The sequence below is a fragment of the Mytilus trossulus genome, chromosome 1 (assembly GCF_036588685.1).
Source record: "Mytilus trossulus isolate FHL-02 chromosome 1, PNRI_Mtr1.1.1.hap1, whole genome shotgun sequence".
NCBI lineage: Eukaryota > Metazoa > Mollusca > Bivalvia > Mytilida > Mytilidae > Mytilus > Mytilus trossulus.
The window spans coordinates 42928229-42954619 of NC_086373.1; the positions used below are offsets into that span (position 1 = coordinate 42928229).

Genomic DNA, 26391 nt, shown 5'->3' on the forward strand with positions numbered 1-26391 from the left:
ACACAGTTAAGTGGCAGGTTTTTCTTGTGGTTTTGGTTACACTTTTTGTCCTTCCTTTTGTTCATTCTGATCTTCAGTTGTAATAAGACTGCCAGGTTTATCGACTTGGAGTCATATGATTTGTCCTCATTATTTGCAAGTGTTAGGTTTAGATATCATCAACATTCGTTTATTATGCAGACAACGCGTCGACATTAAGATGGGTTTATTTTCCCCCTTTTTATCACAGACACTTGTCTCAGAAAAAAAAATTCCTATACACCTTAAAAAAAATCCTATATACCTTAGGAATTTTTTTTTCTGAGACGAGTGCCTGTGCTTTTTATGCTGGACGTTAAACATCCATCTATGATGGATGGATGATCATGGATGGGTGGATGTTTAACGTCAGTGGAATATTGTAGCAAAGCCACCAACGGGCCATCATTGGGTCTCCAATACAGCGAGAAAATCCCTTGTGTTTTGGAAATAATTATAATGCTTGTTAATGTAATATGTTATTTGACTCTAATGGCGATACACGTTGGTTTATTTCATCGGATATTCCATTTTTTAAACTCTTAAGAACTTTTTAGAACGTTATTTATAACTATTTGTTTAATAAAGTTCTAAAGTTCTATATATTCGTCGGTCAAAGAAACCCAAACACATGACTAAAAAATGAAAGACTTTATTTGTATTAATGAATATTAACAGCAGTATAGTATAAAACATTATAAAGCCATTTAGATGATATATTTGATATAAAAATATAAACAGCTGGTCACTTTAAAAGAGGGACGAAATATATCAAATGGACAATCAAACTCATAAATCGAAAATAAACTGACAACGCCATGGCTAAAAATGAAAAAGACAAACAGACAAACAATAGTACACATGACACAACATAGAAAACAAAAGATTGCACAACACAAACCCCATATTTAAATGACGTCAAATATTAACTTATTTTTTTGGGAAATTAAAAAATACTGTAAAGTTAAAAGTGAAGAATACCTTATTAAGATTCTTTTTATAAAAGGTTGATAAAGGCAGGAAAGATAACTTGAGTGCTAAATTGGAAAAAAGCACAAAGACACCGTATATGTATCGCGTATCGTTAATGTACATATAGATACAACTATTAAATACATAAGTAGAGCAGAATAAGTTTCAACTATCCTATCAAATATCCGAAATTCAATTTATAGACATTTCGTAGCAGTTTCTTCTCAAGTTACTGGTTTGATGATGGAAGTTTTTAACGACCTTGACTTGCTATACAGCCCTTGCACGATCGGTCAAATTACTCGTTTAACACTGAGACTATAGGAATATTCACAGAACCAATTTTTTTTAATGGCATAATTCTTGACATACGACAATTTTATTCAAAGTATTTGATAATATATGAGAAAAAAAGTATTATTGATCTTCATAAAAAAAAAATCGCATAATTTTACCCCGGATGTACTGCACTTTTATTTCTGTTTATTTAGACCAACATAATGAGGAACTGAATTTTATGAGAAAAAAAGCAGCTTTACAAAATTACACAGTAAGAGTTATATAGAATGAATCTGAAATCAAGTTTCATGTTATTTAAAAATTATGTTTTCTGGTTAATCGAGTGATACCTTTACCATTTTTTAAATGAAGTAACATAGTTAGACTTGTTATGCTATTAAACATCCGTTTACATCAATCAAGCTGTTGTACAAAGAGCTTGCGAATCTACTGCATGGGTGCCGTCGGGTGTTCATTTGGCTTAGTTTGATAGGCTGCTTGTTCGTACGATGGAGGACTGAAAGCAGTATTAGAATATCCCGCCATAGGTTGATCTGCTGGCTGACCGGTTGGATAAGTAGGCTGACCGGCTAGATAAGTTGGTTGACCGGCTGGGTAAGTAGGATATGTGTACTGTGGTTGATATCCCGGCTGTTGTGGATAGTATGGAGCACTGTAGCCTTGTTGTTGTTGAGCTGTAAATCAAACAAGAAAATAATACAATGATTTTAAAATTCTATTAAAAGTACATTATGTGAATTAAGATCGGCATAACTCAGTTGTACGTTGTACTCATTCTAATCCGTTTTTCGATTGTTTTATACTTTAAAAGCTGATATTATGATTAATTGTATGTTTTACTAGTATAACATATTAGTGTAGCCGTTTGATTCTCCTTTGGGTGTCGTTTGAGCTTAAATAATTACATATAACATATTAGTGTAGCCGTTTGATTCTCCTTTGGGTGTCGTTTGAGCTTAAATTTATTTTATCAATGTCAAATTATTATTAATAATATGCAAACGGTCCTCGGACCATTTAATCATTTCAACATGTTGTCAATAAACAGTAAAAATCACAAAAATACTGATCTCCGAGGAATATTCAAAATGGAAAGTCCCTAATCAAACGGTAAAATCAAATGATAAAACACATCAAACGAATGGACAACACCTGTGGTGTTCCTGAATTAGTACAGGCATTTTCAAATGTAGAAATTGGTGGATTGAACCTGGTTTTGTAGCGCTAAACCTCTCACTTGTATGACGGACACAATAAGTAGAATTGTCAAAACATGAGTACAGCAATCATCACTGAATTTTCTAAAAAGTTATAATTTCACATGGGGAATGGTGGTATGGCAAGGTTAAAGAATTAAGAGTTTTATTAGAACTAATTTCAGGATCTCAAAGAGACCGAGATTTAAAATTATTCAAGAGTCCATATGGTTAATACCACTATGCGAGTAAAATAATTTAGTCAAAATATTTAATAAAGCAAATGTAAACTGCATTTACGTCTTGACAATTACTTTATATCCCCTTTATTTTTTGAAGACTATAGTGCTCCTACCCATTTTTTTCTTGCGATCAGCGCATCGTAGAAAACAGGTTATATGATTTTCATTTGAAGTCACATGTCAGCATACAAAATTATATAGTTGCACATGAAATTGGCCAATTCATGATCACTTTATATTATCATATATACTACATTATTGATTTTAAATATGAATACTTAATCTAAAGACACTAGTGTTTCTTTATTATAGATAACCGCCTCGGTTGTCTCGCCTAGAGTGTTTGATGTCGTTGGTTAGAACCCTATGCGGCCTCAAATCAAAGAATTGTAAATTGTAAATTGCTGTTTGTCCGTTAAGCAAGTGACATTTATGACAGTTAGAGCAAATATGATCGCCTCGCAGTCAGAATAATGTTTCTGGGTATGGTGACATATCTTGCTACAGACTGTTACCATCGTGAACTGTGAAATAGCATGTTGTAAATCTGGTCTACAATTCGTTCGCTATGCCGTGTCTGTTGTGACGTTTTTTATTTTACTGAACGGAATCTATGTATAACTGGTAAATCATTAAGCTAGAGATATCGGTACCACAAATTGCTTAAAACCTTTACTTAATTCTTCAAAAGATATAAAGATTTGGTTGTACTTATTTCGAACGGGATAGCACATTCTCATTTTTATTGACATGTTGATTACTGTGCCCGGAGATTTCGAAAAGATCCTTGTAAACTTATCGATCCTTTAAATAAACTTGTTCTCAAAGGTAAATAGTTATCAACCAATTCAACACTCTAATGAGATCATTGAATATTGTTTTATTGGCTCTTATATCGATTTTGTTATCAATAAATAAAAAGCAAACGAAAAAATATACAAATACATATTCATGGATCTACAGTCTGTTGATACCTGTATCTTGGAATTGCACAAGGTCATATTTTTCTCTGACTATTCACACCGTCTTTCTAATAAATCCATTGGAAATTGGATGTGTACTGATTGATAATTTAGTCTTAGATTCATGAATTCTTTAATTAGTTATTAGTGGCTTTGAACTATAGCTGTCTGTAACTGTGAGTACTCTCAGATCTGTATTTAGTGTTTTATTCTGGTTGGGATACCCAGCCACTGATTTTTATAGATCGTTCTTATGCTGTACTGTCCCAGGTTAGGGGAAGGGTTGGGATCCCGCTAACATGTTTAACCCCGCCACATGCTGTATTTATGTGCCTGTTTCAAGTCAGGAGCCTGTAATTTAGTGGTTTTCATTTGTTGATGTGTTACTAATTAGTGTTTCGTTCCTTTTTTGTACAAAATTAGGCCGTTAGTTTTCTTGTTTAAATTGTTTTACGTTTGTCATTTTGTGGCCTCTTATAGCTGACTTTGTGGTATGGGCTTTGCTCATGGTTGATCTCGGATATACGGTGACCTATAGTTGTGGATAGTTTCTGTGACATTTGGTCTCTTGTGGAAAGTTGTCTCATTGGAAATCACACCACATCTTTTTTATAAGCAGGATTTATATTTCATATCACATAATCATGATCTTTTTTTTTTGAATATCAAATTATTTGCAATGTACTGGACGTTGAACAACTATCAATTCATCGTTACTAGAAAACTCTTACTTCCAATAGTAGTAACTGTAGGCATTGATTGACCAGTAGTAAATGTTGACCCCATGAAAGCTGGACGTCTATTACAGAATCTACACAGCAAAACCATTACCACAATACACACTATGAGGCTGATTCCTCCCCCGACTGCTGATCCAATTATTCGTGCGGTGCTCCTGAAATATTGTTCATATTTATTTCATGCTCTATCCGTTTTTTACTTATTATATTGAAAGATGTAGGATTAATTCCCTTGTTTCAATTCACTTGACCATGCAGGGTAGAATCTGCAAGCTATTAAAACCGCCTACTGGAATTTGAATATAAACGAGTCTATGTCATACACTAAGAACATATTTCCAAAGTTTTACATATTGCTATAAAATAAAATCATTTTAGCACAAGATGTTTACCTTCTTTTACACAGGCACTTGTCTCAGAAAAAAAAATCCTATATACCTTATTAAAACACATTTTTTTCAGAGGCAAGTGCCTGTGTTCTTTTATACAAGATAAGAACCCAGACCTTCATCTTTATAAAATATACTAGAACACACCCGTGATATCGCGGGTCCGTGACTGATTTAAAGTATGTAACTATGCGCAAGACTTATATTTGTATTAGTATTGTCATCTGATAAAGTCATGCCGATTATAAGATAGTTTTCACAGTTTTCTCTGCTTTCAAATCATTCTGTTTTAACCCGTCTAACTGGAACTTATCAATTATTGGTAATATTAATTATTTGGAAAACAAAAGGTCCTGGGATGGAGTATTTTTTTAATCAACAGCATTGTCCTATATTAGTTATAAATTAAAGTTGAATTCTTTGATTCGCTGTTTTACGTCATGCCCGCTAACAAATTGAAAACTGTACCTATACGCCTTATTTTTAGTATTCGTATTGTTATCTGATTAAAATACTACAATAGGTAACAATTTGACAATTTAGTAGTGTCAACCCTATGATTATGACCCGTGTATATAGCATATCCTGAATACACCGTTTGGTGGTGCGCCTGTCAAATACGGAACGTACAGATAAGGTAAGGTAACAGATGAATATACTATTGGTATCGGTATCGGACTCGACCCGGAACTTCTTAATTATTGGCAATATTAATTACGTGGATAACAAAAGGGCCGGGAGTGGTGTAATTTTTAATCTACACCTTTGTACTATATTAGCTATATATAAAGTTGAATTCTTTGATTCGTCGTTTTTACGTGATGACGGCTGACAAATTGGACCTCGTAATTTTAGTATTATAGATATAACTTTATACAAAAGATCTACGATTTCAAGGTCACCGATGGATTGGCATACATATTTTTCTCATTATGTGACTTTTTTTTTCATCGAAGAAAGGTGAGTTCGAACGTATTCAAAGACTTATTTGTCACAAATAGAAGGAAATTGTGTAACCAAACTAAACCTCATCACCATTTTCTATAATTAATCACCAAATTTCGTTCAGACTAATTCCTCTCGGCGACAAAGTGAATTTAATTTTTTTCGTATTTATTTCTACAAAAATCATTCGAAACAGGGGATAATAAGTTAACGTGTTAAGATAAAATGTTATAATACTGATATAACTTATATATATCACCAGCTTTTTTTATTTAACGAACTTCGGGAGACGAGCAAACAACTTGATTTATTCCCTATAATTTGGTCTATGGTTTAGAATAAATATAAGTTAATGTAGCTCCACCTTCAATATTATTTCTACTTTAGAAAAAAAGGCAAACTGTTAGGAACCACAAAGGACCCCTAATTTGTTTAAAGTAACTTACCAATAATGAGAATAATAATAGTAGTAGTAGCTGTAGCAGTTATTTCCATAGTAACAAGAGGCTTTACACTGTATCACTGAAATAGAAACGTATTTATAGAAATATAGTTAATAAACAGCTGCGCCATGAGCGCATGATACGCCCGACGTCTTATGTCGAAGTTATATGCAATAATAATAAATAGTTTCTGAGAAAGTTTTAAGCAATATAAACCATATATAGTTTTTGAGACATTGCGGGAAACCCCCCACCCTGGTTTTTTTTTTACACAAAAAACTAAATATCACTAAAATAAAATTTTGAATCAAACCCAAAAAGTATACAGATCTTTAGATCAATATAACAAAGAAGTGTAAAGTTTTAAGGAATAATCATAATTTTTTATAGAGATACGGCACAACATGTAAAAAAAACTCCCCCTTTTTCAAAATACCCAATCAATAAAAAATGAAATTTTGAATCATCATCAAAAAGTATACAGATCTTAAGATTGATATAACAAAGACATGTGTAAAGTTTGTAGCAATAATCATAAATCAATTTTGAGATATGGCGCGACATGTAAAAAAAAACTCCCCCTTTTTTACAAAATACTCAATAACTCAAAAATGAAATTTTGAATCATCACCAAAAAGTATACAGATATTGAGATTATTATAACTAAGAAGTGTTTAAAGTTTTAAGCCATAATCAAGAATCGTTTTTGAGATACAGTGCGACATGTGAAAAAAACACCCCTGTTTTAGTTACAAAGTGCCGTAAATCAAAAAGTTTAAATCTAATTTTCACCAAAAAGTATACAGATCATTTGACTATTACAAGAAACAACTATATTAAGTTTCATGAAATTTGGATAAGTCGTTCTCAAGTTACGGTGCGACATGTTAACGCCATACAGACAGACGGACAGACAGACAGACGGACGGTACGACAGACGGTACGACGGACGGACGGACGGACACCGGACATGTGTATACCATAATACGTCCCGTCAAAATTTTGACGGGCGTATAAAAAGATTTAGGGGCGGGTATAGCGGAAACCCCAACCTACAATTGACAACATTCATAATAAAAACAAGTTTACTTATATAAAGTGTGTTTAACAATCATCACGCTGCGCTCGGTTACAACTGTAGTTTTAATCAGTCTTAACCTTTCTTAAAATCTGTCAGAGAAAAGTTTTAAACACTTCATCTTATTTTAAATAACCATGTTTGACAGCTGTCCTACCCTAAAACAATTTTGGACAGTTTTGTCTTTAGAAAATCTTGATTTCCATTAATACCGACTTTTTTTCCATATAAACGAAAAATAAAACAAATCTTTGACGTAAATGAATTTAAAAATTATGTATTCTTTGCCAAAAGCCAAAAGACTTTATCAACGTCTAGAATAGTTATCAAAAGGTACCAGGATCATAATTTAGTACGCCAGACGCGCGTTTCGTCTACATAATACTCATCAGTGACGCTCTTAATCTTATCAAAATATTTATAAAGCCAAACAAGCACAAAGTTGAAGAGCATATATCGGGAACAACTTCCTTATTATATATTGTTATGGTCCGGAAATGAAATAAATAATAAATCGATATATTTTATAAACGTGACTATATATTGGTTTCATAACTTTTAAAAATATTACTATTGAAATAATATGATATTTTTTTTATAAATATTTTGATTTGGTAAAATCTATCCCCAATCCTATGACACGTACGATCAAAAACAAAGAATTTCTGATTGACTGTTCAATGCGAAATTGCTACAACTGATTTAAATTGAATATCACAAGTAATTATTTCGAAATGGGCCGAATGATATAGGTGTTGTCATCGTCGACAGCTATTTATTTTTTTTGATGTTTATTATTTTACATTGTATTGTATATGACACTGGAATATTTACTGTAAATGAATGATTGTGTATATGTGAAATATAGTTATAGTCATAATTGTTTATTTTGTTGTATGTCACAAACTTAATGTTTAAAGTTTATATGGCAATAAATATTTTGAATTATATGTCTCCATTATTAAAGTATATAAGAAAACAAATAAAATAAAATGGCCACAGTGTGTTATTTTTACCTATTTAAATCTCGATTATTATGGCATTTGACACATGAATATATAAAGTTTTAGATGTTTAACAAATTCATCTTTTAATGTACAAGGAAATAGTGTTTCATTTGTTCTTACATTTGCCTTAATTAATTAATCTCTACCTACCAGAAGCAAGAAGAGTAAATAAAGATAAACAAAATTGTAGGCCTTCCATTTTGAACAGGAATTTATTGGTAATTGTCTGGTTCACGGATGTATGATTTTAAAAGGCCTATAACAATTGATCAATAGGTCGATATTTAAGTACATCTATTAATAAATACCCCTACAATACAGTCTGTAAAGGTATATTCCAAATATGTCTATATGCCGTATTTTATTTGAGATGTCCGAATACTTTGTATGATAAGATAAGATAATATATTTTTTTTTATTTTAATTAATGGGTACATGGAGAGCAAAGTTATATAAACAGATTTATGGGTAAACTGGAGAAAAAATGTGTAACATTTACTGGCGAGGATCCAGAGGGGGAGGGGGGTTCCGGGGGTTGAACCCCACTTTTTTTGGACGATCAATGCATTTGAATGGGGACATGTAATTTGACCCCCCTTTTGTCCTGGGTTAGGAACCCCTCTTTAAAATAGCTGGATCCGCCCCTGGTTTAATATTTCAAATTTCAAAATGGGTGTAGTCTGTTTTTCTTCCCTAATTTATTTAAAAGAATAAAATTTGACCTGTAAGAAACAACACATGGAGTATTCGAAGTTTTAAACTCTGCCTTCAATATTAATAAAAGTCACCCATCCGTTATCAGGTTATTACCAAAATAAAATCACAAAAATACTGTACTCCGATGAAAATTCAATCGGAAAGTCCCAATCACATGACAAAATCAAATGACAAAACACATCAAACGAATGGACAACAACACTTAACTTGAACTATTTTGAAAACAGTCCGACAATGCACAAAAATACTTCCCAACGCAATTTGGGGCATTTTTCAATTTTTCACATTTTTAAAGTTTTAATGGTAACGGCAGCCATTTTGAATGTTCCACGTCCAATCATTACTTGCCTGTTTAAATTAAATCAATTTTCAATAAGTTGTTGGAGATTTTGAAATTTTTTGACATTTTTGTCGTTTCCATGGTAACGGTGTCCCTTTCAAAGTTTTAATAACAGCAGCAACATTGATTTATGTCATGTTATATTAGCATCATGCTGTTTCACTCTGTTTCATCTTATATTCCTTAAGAAATTGCGACATTAATGTTTTTTTTTCCATAGGGTCAGTGTTAAACTTTTCTCCAGTTTTCATGGCAATGACAGCCATTTATTTTTCACCTCCATAATTTGTTTTTCGTTTGAATTTAATTTGTCTCAACTTTTTACTGACTCTTTTAAAGACTACACGTACGTTATGTGATTCATTCATTGAAGGAGGCCGTTTGGGGACAACCTACAGGTGCTTGAAGCCGCTTTATTTAGACTATCTCATCAGCAAGCATACCATATTTTTGTTCTAAACGTGTTTTCTTTCGTCTATAGCTATATTTGTTATCATAACTCAGTTTGTATTTTCTTCATAAATATAGACGAATAAATTTAGAAGATCTACGAAATTGTCCGAAAATGACTATTAGTATTATTCGGTTAATAATTTCACTACTTACTGTATATGAACTTTCTACCGAACTGGAAGCAAACATTTTTCCATAAAATACTATTGACCGGTAAATAGTTTAAGAAACTAGTTAGCGATTAAATTCCATTAACAGGAAATATTGAAAGCAAATGTATACCAGGCTCTAGTGTAAACAGTGTATAACTTGCATGTTTTATTGTATACAGTTTCCCAATTGATTTCTTGAAATATTAAGTAGGGGGATGTAATTACATGTTTAAAAAATTTTGGGTGCTGAATCTTTATGTTAAGTAGTGATTTGGTCCAGTTCAAAAAGGTCAAATTTTATCACGTCTGAAGCTGTCTAACTGAATTTTACACCCCCTTAACACAGAATTGTCAATATTTTGAGTTAGAGCTGGTAGAAGTTTCTATAATTTTGATAGTAATTGTCTCACAGGTAGTACACTACACTGTAAAAATCTTTTTGAGAAAGAGCAGGTTCGATTTTTTTTAATTTGAATTTATTGTCTAAAACAAATGCACTACGAAATAAATGTGTTCTCGGGCCTCTTGGCTGTCTTCGCATCGGGAAATAATTTGAGTCTCAGGGGACAATAAATGTCCCCTCACCAATTAAATAAGTGTATAATATTGCTTGAACTTTTATTCTCGCAGACATTTTACCTAAAGAGCTCGTTACTGTATTAATTATTTTTATTTTCCGATAAAATGCCCTGATTACAAAAATACAAAACTCGAAGGAAAATTCAAAACGGGAAGCCCTTAACAAAATGGCAAAACCAAAAGCTCAAACACATCAAACGAATAGAAAAGAACTGTGGCTCATAGTCCCTACTTGGTACAGACATTTTCCTTATGTAAAAAAATATGAGTTAAGCCAGGTTTTATATCTATCCTAAACCTCTCACTTATGTGTGACAGCCGAACAGATTGGATCAAAATAATTTAATGTCTTGATTTTTGTGTGTGTTTTTTTTGTTTATAGACCGTGAAAACTAACACTTTAAAACAATGAATTGAAGTGATCCGTTATGTTTTGCTTTCAAATAATAATATGCGTATATGGTGTCAGTATACAAAATTAAATATAGTAAATTGTTCAAAATGGCTTCCCAATCGTTGTTGATATTAATATCTGTAGTGACCATAGGTAATGTATAATTCATATTGTTGTTAACTTTTTAAATAAAAAAAAAAGAAAACAGTTTTTCAAATGAGGTGATTCTCATAGTCAGATATTTTTTTCATACATTAGAAACATATAAGACATATAATACAAATGTATTATATATATATCATTGGATAAACGATTCTTTTCTACAAACATGTTGACCTATCTAATTACTGCTAATGAACATTGTATGAATGAAAATATAATGATTATTAAAATATGTAGTCAGCCTTTACTCTTTCTTCTTCTTTTTTCAGGGCTTTTTGAACTCGTTGAATCGACTAAACTTGATCCTGAGTAAGTATTTGTATATGAAAAGCTGCAATTTCATGCGTAAGTATGGAATAAAAAGAGACGTAACATATATTATTCTATTACCTGTTATAAAAAAAAGCGACAGCACTTAAAGTATTAAAAGTCGTAGTGTTGGTAACAGTAGTACAGTATAGGACCGAACCAATTCAAATTGACAAATTTGTTTGTCAGGAGTCAGCAGCCTATTGTTCAGTGGTTGTCGTTTGTTGATGTGGGTTATATATCGTTTTCATATAGATAAGACTGTTGGTTTTCCTGTTTGAATGGCTAGAAATACACCAGTCATGTTGGGGCTTGCTGTTCTGCATGAGCCAATGATTCATATTGGAGGCCTTACTTTTACTTTGACCTATCAATGGTTTACTTCTAACACATTGTGACTTGGAGGGATGTTGTCTCATTGGCAGTCATACAGTATTTTATTTCTAAATTGGTTATGTGCAGTGAACTACAGAGACATGCGAACATATAAAGAAGTGAAATCAACTGCTTTGGAAATGTAAGTATTCGCTGTTCCTGACTGACCACATGCACACTGTGTAGTCTAGTATTGATAAATATGAAATCTGCTATGCGAGCAACACACATCAGATTGCTATGCCAGTCCGAAGATTTTGTCCTTCTTGTTGGAACCCAAAGGATATCATCGAGGTGTAAAAATAGGATAAACCATAGGCTTAAACCATCCGACAGCAAAACCATATAACATGTTAAAGAGGGGGCATCTACTTTGCTTTGAGGAATGTATAAATACTCAGTCAAGTCTGATCGAAATGGAAACGTTAATTCCAAAACCAATTTAAAAGAAACGGAGTGTCACGTTTCCTTTGTGTGAAATAAAAACTCTTGCAAAGGGGTGTCTGTAGGTGGCCAAGTTCTCACTATCATACCCTATCAAACAATCCCCAACTTTCAAGTTCATGTCGCAGTCAAAATGCCATACCATACATCCGGCCGAACATTTTGGGGAACCTATACTTATTGGAATTATTGTAGATGATAATACATGAAATTTTTGCCTCTAGATGTTACATATGCACAAACAACAATCGATTTTTCATATTGTTGGCTCTTTTTGTGCAACACAAATTAACAAATAGCCTGTAGTGATTTACTTTTTGTCGGGATCAACTAAGTTCTTACTAGTTTCTTAGTAAAGGGAATGGTCTTATTTCACACAAGTCTACAAGCAGCAAATAAAATTGACAATAGTGTGGGGAATATGTCAAAAGGACAAAACCCGACCAACGAGCAGAAAACAGCAGAAGATTAAAAATGGGTCTCTAACACAGCAAGAAAATTACGCCCCCGGAGTCGGGCTTCGGCTGGCACTAAAACATGAATACAAACCACCGACAAGAGATGCATACTACAAGAAACATCTACATAGAAATTGATATTCAAATTATTAGAGATATATTTAATAAAATATAAAAACCAAAAATAATAAGAAAGATATGAATTACTAATATAATACAATATTAGGGACATTTATGCTGCTTTACTATTTGAATTTTTTTTTTTCGTATTTTGATACCAATAAAGCAAAGAAGCCTCCATTCTTTTTATGAGCAACATAAACTAATCTTTGAAAGACATTAGATTGGTCTATTGAAAGCATCGTCTGATTTCCTATTTATACTTAAGTGTAAGTGTACTAAATGCATGTATATACGGTAACTACAGACGGCCTCTATCAAAAGACACTGAAATGTCGTCTAGTAGTTTTATTTATAATCTATAATTTAATTCGAATATGCAAACAATTGTTGTTTTGTTTTTTTTGATAATCATGAAATAATTTCATTTAAATTGATTTTTTCAGTGCTGGTTTGAAATATTATATTATTGGCGGAACCGTCTTGGGAATATTCCTAGCCATTGTTGTGATTTCATTGTATGTACTCTGTTGGTGCTGTAGATTACAGAAGCCTAAAGAGGATATGACAGAATTGAAGACACTAGATGTACGCTCACGTTTTAGTGAGGCAACAACACCAAAACACGCTGTCATTACAAGTAAGACAAATATCATTTCTGTAACTTGTATGGTGTGTTCGATTGAATAACCTATGTTTAACAGCACTTTCCGCGTTATAATCTATTTCTAGTGGAAGGAAATCGCTTTCTTGGAGAAAATAACTGACCGTCTGCAGGACACTAACAATCCTGGTATATTAAAGTTGGATTTGAACGTGCTGCCACGTGCGGGGTTCCAATTCCCAGTGTTTTTCACTTATTTTCTTAATTTTGTCTTGAATCTTTGGCAAACATTATTATCTTTGAAAAAACAACATCAGACCACTTAAAAATTTGTTTGGAAAACTGTACATGAATTTAGGATTGTCATTTTACCATCTTTTTTTTCAATTTCGAAGAACCCGTAACGGTGTCTTCCTCCTATTCCCACTTTTTAAAAATACTATTCCTTCTATTCCCACTTGCAAATAACAATAGATGTTTTGATAAATAATTTGTTTTTATAACAATCAAGGTTAATTAGAATTTCACCTAAGATTTACCTGTATTTAAAAAAAAAAGCATAACATAATTGGTACAATACCTTCTTCACGTGGAATAGATTGACAAACTTTAATAAACTTGTAAACAGTGATTGTCTAAAGTGTGTGCTACAATGTGTGATTTGATTTAGTGCTATTGTATAATTTGTGTTGCATTATGCTGCTTAAATCTACAGTTGAATTTGTGTTATAAAAGTAATAAGATAATTTACTTATATTTATTTTAATTTCTTTCATATTTATTTTGTTTAAAAAAACCAGAATTCATACAGATGCAAAAATAACTTTTTACTTGTTCTAATCAAGGATTTGTATAGTTAGAACTATACAAATCCTTGTTCTAATTAAAAAAAAACACTGGTCAATTAACAGTTGATTAAAAAATGTTTGTACAGTTTAATCCTTTGTTATCACAGATTTTCCTCCTATTCCCAAGTGAAAACAATATGAAAACAATGAAAATTAGGAAAATATTATAGACTTCATACCATTATATTCTCTCAAAATGTATTAACTTGAATTAAATTGAATTTAATATTCATGTATGTTTTAGGTATGGCACCGAGAAGAGATTTCATGAAGAAAGGAGACGACCCATTGCCTTACAAAAAGAAACCCAGACTTTTAAGAAGAGAAGAAAGTTATGTCTAACAGTTTCTAAATGACTCAGAGGGGATTTTTATTGAATTATTATATATTTACGAAGTATTAAAATAAATGTCATAAAAGGTCTAACTAATTGTTACATTTGTTTCATTCCGGGTTTTAAATTTTAGACTTCAGTTGGTTTAAGATATAAAAGATCTTATATCAACAGGATGTTTGGTAATGCGTTTTTTTTTTTATTAAAACCCTTTATTTTTCTTTAGGTATATAAGGAATGAAGATATCCATCAATCTTTGAACTCTGTTAAAGATTAACCGGAACTATTGTGAGCCTTAATCCATTAATTGGAAATCTGATTCATTTAGTTGAGGCTTATGCTAGTATGACCAGGTTGTTGGTCACCTCTTTCGTGTTCATTAGTTTCGGGGGAAAACTATCGGTAGTTTAGATAAAGTCCAAGTCTTTGGAAAGTTTACATATTTATTTCACATCCATATATTTCAAATATCAAAACATAACTGATTAACAACATAAAACAAATATAAAATACAAATTCAAAAGACTAATTGACATACGGAAAATGAACCAATCAAATATCTTTTAATTAAACAATATTAATTCGCGTTTTGCCAAAAGCGGGATTAAGGATTAAAAACATGCTTCGTATTGTTTTCGATTCCGGTAAAATTCCAGAAGCATGGTTAGTTGGTAACATTATTCCTTTTTATAAAAATAAAGGTGATACAAAAAAAACAGAAAATTATAGACCTATCACAATTCTTAGCTGCATGGGAAAGCTATTTACATCAGTTCTGAATTCAAGACTATCCACTTTTTTGGAAACTTACTTATTGTTAAATGAAAATCAATCAGGATTTAGAAGAGGCTACTCAACCACAGATAGTATTTTTGTCCTACATATTCTTTCGAACTATTGAAGATGCGAAAGAAAAAACTTTTTTGTGCTTTTATAGACTTTGCAAAAGCCTTTGACACAGTTTGGCGATCTGGTTTATGGCAAAAACTTTTGGAGAATTTTATCAGTGGAAAAATGTATGATACCATTGTAAATATGTATAGTAACATAAAATCTCGAATTTTTTATGGTAGTGTATTTTCAGAGTATTTTCCTTGTAATGTCGGTGTACGTCAAGGCGAAAGCCTCTCACCTTTATTATTTTCTCTATATATTAATGATCTTGAACATTTTTTAAAAGAACAAGATGTAGAAGGGTTAAAAACAGTATCCGATGATATAGAAATTGAGCTAGACTACTATTTAAGATTGTTTCTGATTATGTATGCAGATGACACAGCTCTTTTGGCAGAGTCAAAAGATGACCTACAGAAGCAGCTTGACTCTTTGTATAACTATTGTGAACTTTGGAAATTGAAGGTTAATGTAAATAAAAGTAAAATTGTAGTTTTTTCAAAAGGTAGACCATTATCAAATATAGAATTTAAATATAATAATACTGTTTTAGAAATTGTGAATGAGTTTACGTACCTTGGTGTTATTTTTTCTAGAACAGGAAGTTTTTCTAAGGCAAAAAAGGCACAAACAGAAAAAGCCACACACGCTATGTACGATGTTATCCGCAAAGGTCGAAAGCATAATTTATCTATAGAATGTCAAATCGATCTTTTCGATAAAATTGTCAAGCCTATTTTATTGTATGGAAGTGAAGTTTGGGGAGTGGGCAATAATTCTATTATTGAAAGGGTCCACCTTAAATTCTGTAAAATTTTGTTAAATGTAAAGAAGTCAACGCCAGATTTCATGATTTATGGAGAACTTGGGAGATATCCTTTGGAAATTGATATCAAATTGCGGATTTTAAATTACTGGTCGAAACTTATGTGTGAAAAGCAAGAAAAACTTCCTGTTATTTTGTATAAATACAGTGCGTGAACTGGTGTCAAAATATTATCGCCCCTGTAAACAGTGGGCTCTTCTGACTAGAGGTAATCGGTAAAGAATAGCGGAAAATTGTGTACATTGTTTACGAGCTTGAAATGAGCTAACACAGACGAACTGAGACGTGTCAACGTAATGTGAATATGATAATGCACCAGGTAAATTATTAATTGTTAAGTTTATCACATCATCGTATCTTCATATGATAGGTAAATAAGTGAATTTTCGATTTTAAGTGTCGTCAGGGTTCAAACCTGGAATCATGCCAACCTTTCATTATTTTTTTTAAATACTAACCTATAGTCGGAACATCTTGATTTTCTCCCAATTTGTAAAGTTAATTATGCTGCTTGACATATATTTTTTTTGGGAAAAAAAATTGATATGCAGTCAAATGTGGCAGTTTTTAATATTTGTTGCTATGTGAAATAAAGGGAAGTAAATTAAAGTAAAAGAAGGCGCGCTTTTTCAAATAGTAAACAATTTAATTCAGATGCATAGTATTTTGTCAAATGATAAAGAATATCGTAGAAACTTGCTAGAAATTCATCTAATTTATAAAAGATATACAACATGACATACTGAAATCTGAAAAGGGGTTAAACCGCCATACCTTGAACAAATTCAGTTAAAAAAGGGGGGTAAAATGCTACGAAATTTAGATTTTATTTATTTTTTGTCGACAGCCAAAAGATGATTTGACACTAATTTGACATTTCATTGTAAAGTATAATTGGCTTTTTTTGGGGTCTCTGTTTATTGTGGTCTGATGTTTTCAGGTTCTCTTTGGATTGCCAAATAATATTATAATCATCTAATTGAATGTTCAAATTATTTTGCGATGGTGTGTATGGAAGGAAGACTGTCATAAAACCCAACAGTTCCGGATGGCCCTTTAAATAATTGCTTAACATCAATAGCGATGTAAGATTCAAGTGTTTGATTTAGCACAAGTTTAGCCGGGTTTTCCTTGTAATTGTGGCAGAAAAACCACTAGACAGTGTCATGCATTGAAAGGATATCAAACGGATATTTTATGGAATGATTCTCATACATATAAAATCATTCTTTCATGCAGCAATTTTTAATTTCCAATATAAACTCTGAAAAGACAAGAGCATAGAAATGTATACCAATGAGAAACATTCTTTGTGAATAAAATCATTCCAAAACTTAAATGTGTCATTAGTGTTGCATTATTTATCAGTAGAGATAATCAGATTCCAGTAAGATTGTCCAACTGATGGTTTTTGTTTTTAATCATTTTTGTAAATCTTAGTTCTTTTGACAATCCGGGCTGTGCATGTTGCCCGGCTGCCCCTTTCAGTGTGAGACAATATTTTGTTTATAATAAACAAAATCACTGATTCAAGACTGGAGCGGACCCCTTTTAGGCAGTTAGTGCGAATCCTTTAGGTTTAAACCATTACATGCAATACGGGGGAGGGGGAAGATTTTTTTTTTACAGAGTCAAACATTTTTCCTAATAATAATACATTGAGATTTAATATATACTTTGTTATATGTAGTGTGTATATTAAAGTATTGCCAACAAAATTCATCAAATTTGGGATCATAATATTGTTTAAGAAAAACCCTTAATCCCTGTACATCATAAAAGTTCATAATCTTCTGTAACACACGTGCATGGTTAATTCGGATCACATATTTTCTATTCCGATGTTACAAGAATTCGAAGGTTCATATCATTTACAATATCATTCAAAAAAATTCTGGGATTTTTTTTACTATCAACGTTAAACCTCGAAGTTACATTGTAGTAAAATAAAATCCAATAAAAACGTTGAATGTAAATGATATGCACCTTTAAATCTTATATTGTAGGACTCATGTTGTTCAAACATAATGTGTTGATCAATTATGTTATGATGATTTTGATAAACTTCACATTAGGTAATCTTTCACGTATATTGATTACATTATATCGAGTTGTCCCAACGATATACTTGTCGGTGTGCTCGATCATACGAATTTACCGACATTCATATAGACAAAATGACACAACTTTGAAAAATTCTTGTGACGAAACTACATTTCGGAACACGTTAAAAATTGGATACCCAGAAAGCTACATTATTAAGGTTTGATATATATTTTTTTCAAAAAAAAAGAAAAATATGCAGTCAAATGTGGCAGTTTTTTACACCCCCCTATGTTGAACAATAGGTTGTTCAATTAACAGCATGTTTGGCAATTAAAAAATCATATATTAACACATTTAGCTTTAACATATACTTTATTTATAGTGGTTGTATAAAAGTTATATAATGGTTTTGTGTTTTAAGAGATATTCATCCCTATGCATATCGGGTTTTATGCGTAAATTGTCTCTCCTGTTTTTAGACCTTTTCTATCTCTTTCATAAGAAGAGTGACTTTTCTATTGTTCTAGTGTCACTGGAAATCCCACTGAATATGCATATAAAAAGTATGGGATGAGTATCCCATGGCTTAATAATATAAAATCTGTTCTTGATAGCTGTGGACTGTCATATGTTTGGAATGCACAGTACTTTGTTAGTAAAACATGGTTATATCATAAGGTTAAAGTTAGTGTTGTGGACCAATTCAAACAAAATTGGCACTCTATCTTATTAGAATCGCCAAAAGCAATTAATTATCGTCTTTTCAAAGATAATGCTGAAAGAGAAAACTATTTTAAGATCCTAGATGATAAAAATATTATTACTTTTTGTAGATTCAGGATACTCAGTCATAAACTTCCTATTAAAACTGGAAGGTGGAAAATGTACCTAGAGAAAATCGAAATTGTAAACTATGTAATTCAGGAGATATTGGGGATGAATTCCACTATATTTTTAAATGTTCGAATTTTAATCATGATAGAGAAAAAAAATTGAAACCATATTATCTAAATAGACCAAACATATTGAAATTTCATGATTTGATGAATACTAGAAACATCAGTATGTTGAATCATTTATGCAAATTTATCAGACTGATTAATAAACAGCTGGACTCTTAGGGGAAACATTGTTTAATATTTTTTTATATAATATTTTAGACATGCAAAATGTGTTTTGTATATTACATGTAACTGGAAATATTTTTCCAGTTGAAGATCATACATTTGTATTAATTCTGACTATACATTGTATGTTATATTATAAATGTTTATATTATCTCTGTACCATGGATTTTTGGTTTATGAGAATAAAGATATATATGTCGTGTACAAGTTGCGATTTTGTACAGGTTATAACATGCACAAAAATATTGTACATGTTATAACTTGTATGATGCAAAAATACAAGTTATAACATGTACAAAAGTACCCCATACATGTTATAACCTGTACAACATATTGCTTAAAAATGGTTTTAACTTGTACAAAATTTAAAATAAATCTTAAAGAAGTAAAATATACATTTAAATTCACCAATGCATAAAGAACAACAATAAATAGGCTAATATATCTTTATATCAATATCTTTGGATCTATTCTTCAACATTGTTGGCCTTCAGCATGACTTAGGTAAATATATAACTCACGTTTTGTTTTTACACTATAATATCATTGCATGAGGCGAATGTTATTTTGATGTTTTTAATATATATCCTTTTCTTTGAAAGCATTTATTTGTAGCCTTTGGATGTTGTCTGCTCCATTTGCGGGTTGTTTGTCGTTAGACACATACCCAATTTCAATTTTCAATTTTATTTGTAGACACATCTATCCTGGATATCCTCTTATGTCTTTTAGTGTCAACTAGAATGAAAGTATTTTACTATTGCCTTCAAAGTGGACACTCACAATTAAAATTCATCAAATAAAGATAAGTCCATACATAGGCATAAGAGGATCATAAGACATGTCCTAAGATATATGGGTCGTTTTCAAAAAATGTCGAATTTTCAGTACACCCATGCTAACTTTTTTTTTATTTCTAATGGAAATTTCAGTTGTAATGGTTTAAATGAAAGCTTGTCGATTTGTGATTCAGAACATCAGAACATTAATAATAAACACACCTTACATCTATTTTGATAAGATTAAACTGCATTAAGACCCATTTTGGGGGTATTTGTCTGCGTACAGTGTCAGAAAATCACAATTCAAATGATTTTTTTGCGATTTTCTGATCGGCTTGATATCTGCAAAAGGTACTTTTTAAGAACCTTAAATATTACTTTAACGAAAAATCGTAGCTTCTATATCATTGTATGAAGCATATTATCTACAAACTAAATCGAATCTACGTACAGGAGGTTCATGTCTTTTCTGTTACCGCTACTTAAATCAGCCGTTAAATTATTCTCCCTATGAATATTGAATCAGTCAGTGTTGATCTCAAAAGTACAAAGTAATCTTTAAGAATGATATAGAATTACTGTCTGTTGATGAGGTAAATATGCGGTTTTATTGACTTTTAAAGTGACTACAAATAAATGCTTTCAAAGTAAAGATATATATTTAAAACATCAAAATGACATTCGCCTCATGCAATGATATTATAGTTTATAAACAAAAAGTGAGTTATTAATTTACATAAGTCATGCTGAAGGCCAACAATGTTGAAGAATAGATCCAAAGATATTGATAATGAAGCCTGGTCCAATGAAAACTATTTGAGCTCTCTCTTGCTTTTACAGAGTAAGCATATATTACATTGTTTTAGTCTTTGCGTGTTATAAACATGAGAGAGGGGAGTATTTCCCAAAATTATAAAGAATCGTTCTTAAATTTGTTGGAAGGATTTAGAAACTAGTATCTAATGTAATTGTCATTGTGGAATGCAAGCTTTTAATAAATAGTTTCACGCTTATTTCAACCATGATGGACTGCATAAAACATACAATTACATGAAAACACATTTTGCCAACATTATTCAAGAAACATATATTTCTGAAACTTTGTGATCATTGTCCTCAACAGAAAAAGACACGTTCTGGCCTATTTATTGTTGTTCTTTATGCATTGGTGAATTTAAATGTATATTTAACTTCTTTAAGATTTATTTTAAATATTGTACAAGTTAAAACCATTTTTAAGCAATATTTTGTACAGGTTATAACATGTATGGGGTACGTTTGTACATGTTATAACTTGTATTTTTGCATCATACAAGTTATAACATGTACAATATTTTTGTACATGTTATAACCTGTACAAAATCGCAACTTGTACACGACATATATATATATATGTTTGTCAAGAATGGCTTTCGGCAGTTATCACTTACTGTCGAATTATCTATATTCTTTTTTACAGAACCTTTTATGCTAAATACGGATATAAATCTTTGATAATTAATCTGTACGAAAGGATTATAATTAAGTGTAAAATACAAGTAACTTTTGAATAGCGTAAAATACAATTAAACTAATAAATTATTAAAACGCAATGAGGACTCGGAATAATTGTTAAATATAGGATTAAACACATTTTTTCTAGAGGTTATTGATGTGTAAACCGGGGCGGTTAACTCACAAACTAAATAAAAGTCCGAAGGACTTTTATGTCAAGTTTGTGAGTTAGAGCCCGGTTTACACATCAATAACCTCTAGAAAAAATGTGTTGAATCCTTATAATTCTTCAGCCAAACATACGCGATTATTAATTTACATTATTACTTTGATGGCTACAAGTTACTTACATACAGTACTGGTGGAATTACTGAAATCACCGCCAATGTCCTCAGCCGAGGCCATCCATCATCATGTGTTTCGACCCCTAGCTCGGTACACTCTCAGGATGGGGGGTCCACAGTGGTGATCAATCACTGCGCATTGGTGGTGGGTTTCCAGCTACTACTATCTCTCTTCATCCATATCCAGCAAGATGCTTTCTCTGCTGTTTGGCCCAGTTTCTTTATTGCTGCTCTTCTATTCTGGCCAGTCACTCCAACTGCAGAAAACATTCTCCACACTGACTGTGCAGGGAAGCCTCTGCAGCCAACCTCAATAGGAAAGTTCCATGTCTGCCATCCTTTATCTCTGCACTCTGCCAACAGTCCATCATATTTTGCCCTCTTTCTTTCATTTGCTTCGCCACATCTCTCCTCCCAGGGAACTGTCAACTCTATGATTACTACTTTTTTACTGCTTGTAGACCAAAGTACCATGTCTGGTCTTAGGTTAGTTGGTACAATATCAGGAAATTGCATCTTCTTTCCTAGATCAACTTCTAACTGCCAATCCTTCGCCTGATTAAGCATTCCTGATATGTTCTTTTTACTTTTCTGGCCTACTTCACCCTCCTTCACAAACTGGATCTTGATAGGTTTGTCTCTAATGTGTTTAGCATCCTTTCTCTGTTTCTCTATAACTTCAGCAAGTTCCCGGAGTACTTGGTTGTGTCGCCATGTATATCTCCCCTGTGTAAGAGCGATATTGCACCCTGAAAGAACATGTTGTAGAGTTCCTCTTTTTCCGCACAAGGGACAGTCTGGTGTTTCTGATAGTTTCCACCTGTACAGATTTGAAGGTGTCGGTAACACATCATACACTGATCTAAGAAGGAACTGCAGTTGGTATTGCGGATAACGCCATATATCTGACCATGTAAGGGATAGTTGTTCCAAATCCCATCTCGACCAAGCACCTTGGCTCCCTAATTCTACTGTCTTTGCTTGTCTGTTTTCTTCTTCTCTAGATTTTATCTCTCTTTGGACAAGACTTCGTCTTTCTTGTGTGTTAGCGTTCTTCCAGTAGCAACTTTTTGATGTACCAAGGCCCTGTCGTCCTACTGCCACTGTTCCAACAATATCTTTATGCCTCAATCTACTCTCTGCCTCTGTAACTGCTTTTGATGCTGACCATTTTCGTCCTGTTCTTACTTGGACGCCTGCTGTTCTTACTTTCTCATCTCTAGATTCTTTCAGTGTCATCACAAGGCGACTTTTGCTAATTTTAAATTCTTCCACTAGAGATGTAAATGGTAGCTGCAACTTTGCAGTCCTGCTGTATAGTCCTACAGTTGTAAAACTTGGAGGGACACCTAAACATTTCCTTAGATGTCTGTTGATGGTTCTTTCAAGCTTCTCAACTGTTGTCAACGTTATTTCGTACAGCATAAGTGGCCATGATATCCTTGGCAGGAGTCCATGTTGGTATATCCATGCCTTTAATTTCCCTGGTAGACCTGTCTTGTCGATGTTCCTCATTCCCTCTGAAACCTGTTGTTCTATTCTCTTGATATTGTTTTTGTCACTTAGAGAGTCATCATACCATTTTCCTAAGCACTTGATGGGATTGTCTATTATTGAAGGAATGACTTCTCCTTGCACCTTTAGTTCGACTTGGTGTGTTCTCTTCCCTTTCCTTATAATTAGAGCTCTAGACTTCTTTGGCTTGAAAGACATCCTTGCCCATGTTACTGTCTCTTCCAATGCCTTTAATACCCATCTAGCCTGGACATGGGTATCTGTAGTGATGGTTAAGTCGTCCATGAACCCTCTATTTGGTGGTTGCCTGATGTCAGTTGATGTTTTCGGGCCTCTAGTTTCTCTCTCACCAGATTTAATAATCATATTCATTCCCATGACAAACAAGATAACTGAGATGGTACATCCAGTAACTATTCCTTTTTGTAGTTTCTGCCATGTTGTTGTAAATGTGCTTGTTGTAAATCGCAGCTCAATCCCACTGAGATAACTTCTTATCACTTTCTTAAAGTGGTCGGGAATATGGTAATGATCTAGTGATTGTTGTATCAGCATGTGAGGAACAGTACCATAGGCATTAGCCAAATCTAGCCATACTACTGTCAGATCTTTCTTGTTCACTTTGGCCTCTTGAATAAGTTGTGAAATGATGCTTGTATGTTCAATACATCCTGAGAATCCTGGTATTCCGCCCTTCTGTACTGAAGTGTCTACATAGTTGTTATCTGTCACATATGATGTTATCCTTCTAGCCATAATAGAGAAGAAGATCTTTCCTTCTACATTTAGGAGGGAAATTGTCCGAAATTGTGTGATGTCCTCCGATTTTTCTTCTTTTGGAATAAAACACCCCTCTGCTTTCTGCCAACATGATGGTATCTTCCCTTTCCTCCAAACTACTTTCAGTAGCCTCCACAGGTGTTTCAAAACTTTTGGGCACTTCTTATATACCTTGTACGGTATGCCATTTGGTCCTGGTGATGATGCTGACCTGGCTTTCTTCACTACATCTGACACTTCTTTCCATGATGGTTCCTTAGTGTTCATTGGTATTTCTGGTTCTTGTACATTTTCTATCCTATCGCAGTTACCTAGATGTTCCCACTGCCTTTCGTCGCTGTGTGTTCTGATAGATGTTTTTCCACTTCCTCTTTCGTGCTTTTTACTGAACCCGCCTTTGTTCCGTCCAGTGTTGCTTTGGTAAACTTGTAGGGGTTGGCAACAAACATTGCTCTCTTCTTCCCTCTTTCTCTCCTTGCTTTTCTGATTCTTTCTGCTCTTTGTAGATTGTTTCTTCTTTCCCTCAGTATTGATCTTAACTCATTCAATCCTTCTTTTTCCTCCTCATTTGCTCTTTTATACTGCTTTGTGACATCATTAATTTCGGTTCTGAGTGTTTGTATTTCTTGTTGACGTCTGTTATGTTTCATGTTACCCTGAGTGCCTTCTCTGGTTTTGATGTTACTAACTCCAAATCTATCTTGTCCTACTGCATACACAAGTGTTGACAATGCTGATATCTTCCTTTGTACGTCTCCTGTAAGTGTGTTATCCAAGATCTTGTCTAGGTCTTCATCAAAGATCTCCCATCTCCTATCATCTGTTGGTGGCCATTGTATCTTTTCTTTCCTGCTGTCTGCTGAAGGTGTTCTCGATGTTCTCTGCTGGTTTTGATTCCCTTGCTCCTCCTCAATGTTGATCTGAGTAGCTTCATTAGGTAAGAGGTCCTCAGCACTGTGGTGTGCTTCCTGGCTGTGGTCCTCCGTCGTCTCATCAGTGTTAACTGTGCGTTCCCTTTGCTGCTTCCCAGATCCACACTTAGTTCTTGCCTGGTGTATCTTTGCAAACCTTCCCACAATGACACTTGGTTTCTGCCGTTGTTCCAGTCAAAGTCCGTTGGATTAGCCGAGTTGTTACCGTTTTGTCCTGCTCAATGGGTCTCTCATCCTCCCCCCCTCTCGGAAGACCCTGGGGGTATTGCTCTTTATTCTGTTCTGTAGCTATATGTACCAACAGATGCACAATGTCATGTCGTAACTAATGAGTACGCCGCCATCTTGACTTTCTAAAAAATTAAATGTTCGACAAATGCAACAGAATCCAAAATGAACTAGCACCTACCTCAAAAACTCAATTTTATTAGATACTGTCCGAATTTGAAGCGTACAAGTTACGAAATATTCTTCCGTCTGAAAGTTTTCAATCGTATATGACGTCGTGTATGCCATGACGTTAATTCGCCAAATCATTCGTGAAATTTTCCGGAATTTTATTTAAAGTTTATTTTTATACATTTTCGAAGCTTTAGTGCATTTATTTTATTTCTTTTGTTGGGGTTATATATGCATTAGAATAGAAACAACTGTTATGCAATTGTTTTATAATCTCAACTTGCTGAAAATCCCAGCATCCTGCAAGAATGTGTATCGCGCATGAATAGATTACAAAAGTAGTTTCAGAAACATGGTTTATCGAAGTGTAAACCAAGAGAAAAATTCTACTTGACCAATCCGATTCAAGTATTTATAGATATGCAAATGATATAAGAATTATAAGCAAATATCATAAAAATATACAAAATCCTAAATGTGAACTTTGAACGAACAATTGTCGGGTCCTTATCTGATACTCCCGTATCAGCATGTGTAAATTATGAACGAATAATATTTCAAAATGATAAGATATGTATACAGGAAAAATTAGAAAGAGCAAAATTGTATTTACATTATTTACAAGCGCGTTATTACGAACAATTGTCGGGTCATAAGTAGTTAGCAATGA

The 26391-nt window shown here is 32.9% G+C and overlaps 3 protein-coding genes across 3 annotated transcripts; 1 reads left to right on the forward strand and 2 right to left on the reverse strand.

Annotated features, from left to right (window-relative positions):
• Positions 1-654: 654 nt before the first annotated feature.
• On the reverse strand, positions 655-8549 carry LOC134724957 (uncharacterized). Its single transcript, XM_063588375.1, has 4 exons — positions 8443-8549; positions 6211-6286; positions 4422-4585; positions 655-1964 (listed from the first exon to the last, which is right to left on the reverse strand). The coding sequence occupies exons 1-4, from the start codon at positions 8489-8491 to the stop codon at positions 1717-1719; spliced, it is 537 nt and encodes a 178-aa protein (XP_063444445.1). The 5' UTR covers positions 8492-8549; the 3' UTR covers positions 655-1716.
• A 2434-nt stretch (positions 8550-10983) lies between these two features.
• On the forward strand, positions 10984-14891 carry LOC134724964 (uncharacterized). Its single transcript, XM_063588387.1, has 4 exons — positions 10984-11080; positions 11359-11398; positions 13242-13435; positions 14492-14891. Exons 1-4 carry the CDS (start codon positions 10993-10995, stop codon positions 14587-14589), a joined length of 420 nt encoding a protein of 139 aa, XP_063444457.1. The 5' UTR covers positions 10984-10992; the 3' UTR covers positions 14590-14891.
• Positions 14892-22224: 7333 nt separating this feature from the next.
• LOC134720481 (uncharacterized) lies at positions 22225-24657 on the reverse strand. Its single transcript, XM_063582844.1, has one exon. It carries the CDS (start codon positions 24655-24657, stop codon positions 22225-22227), a length of 2433 nt encoding a protein of 810 aa, XP_063438914.1.
• Positions 24658-26391: the final 1734 nt, after the last annotated feature.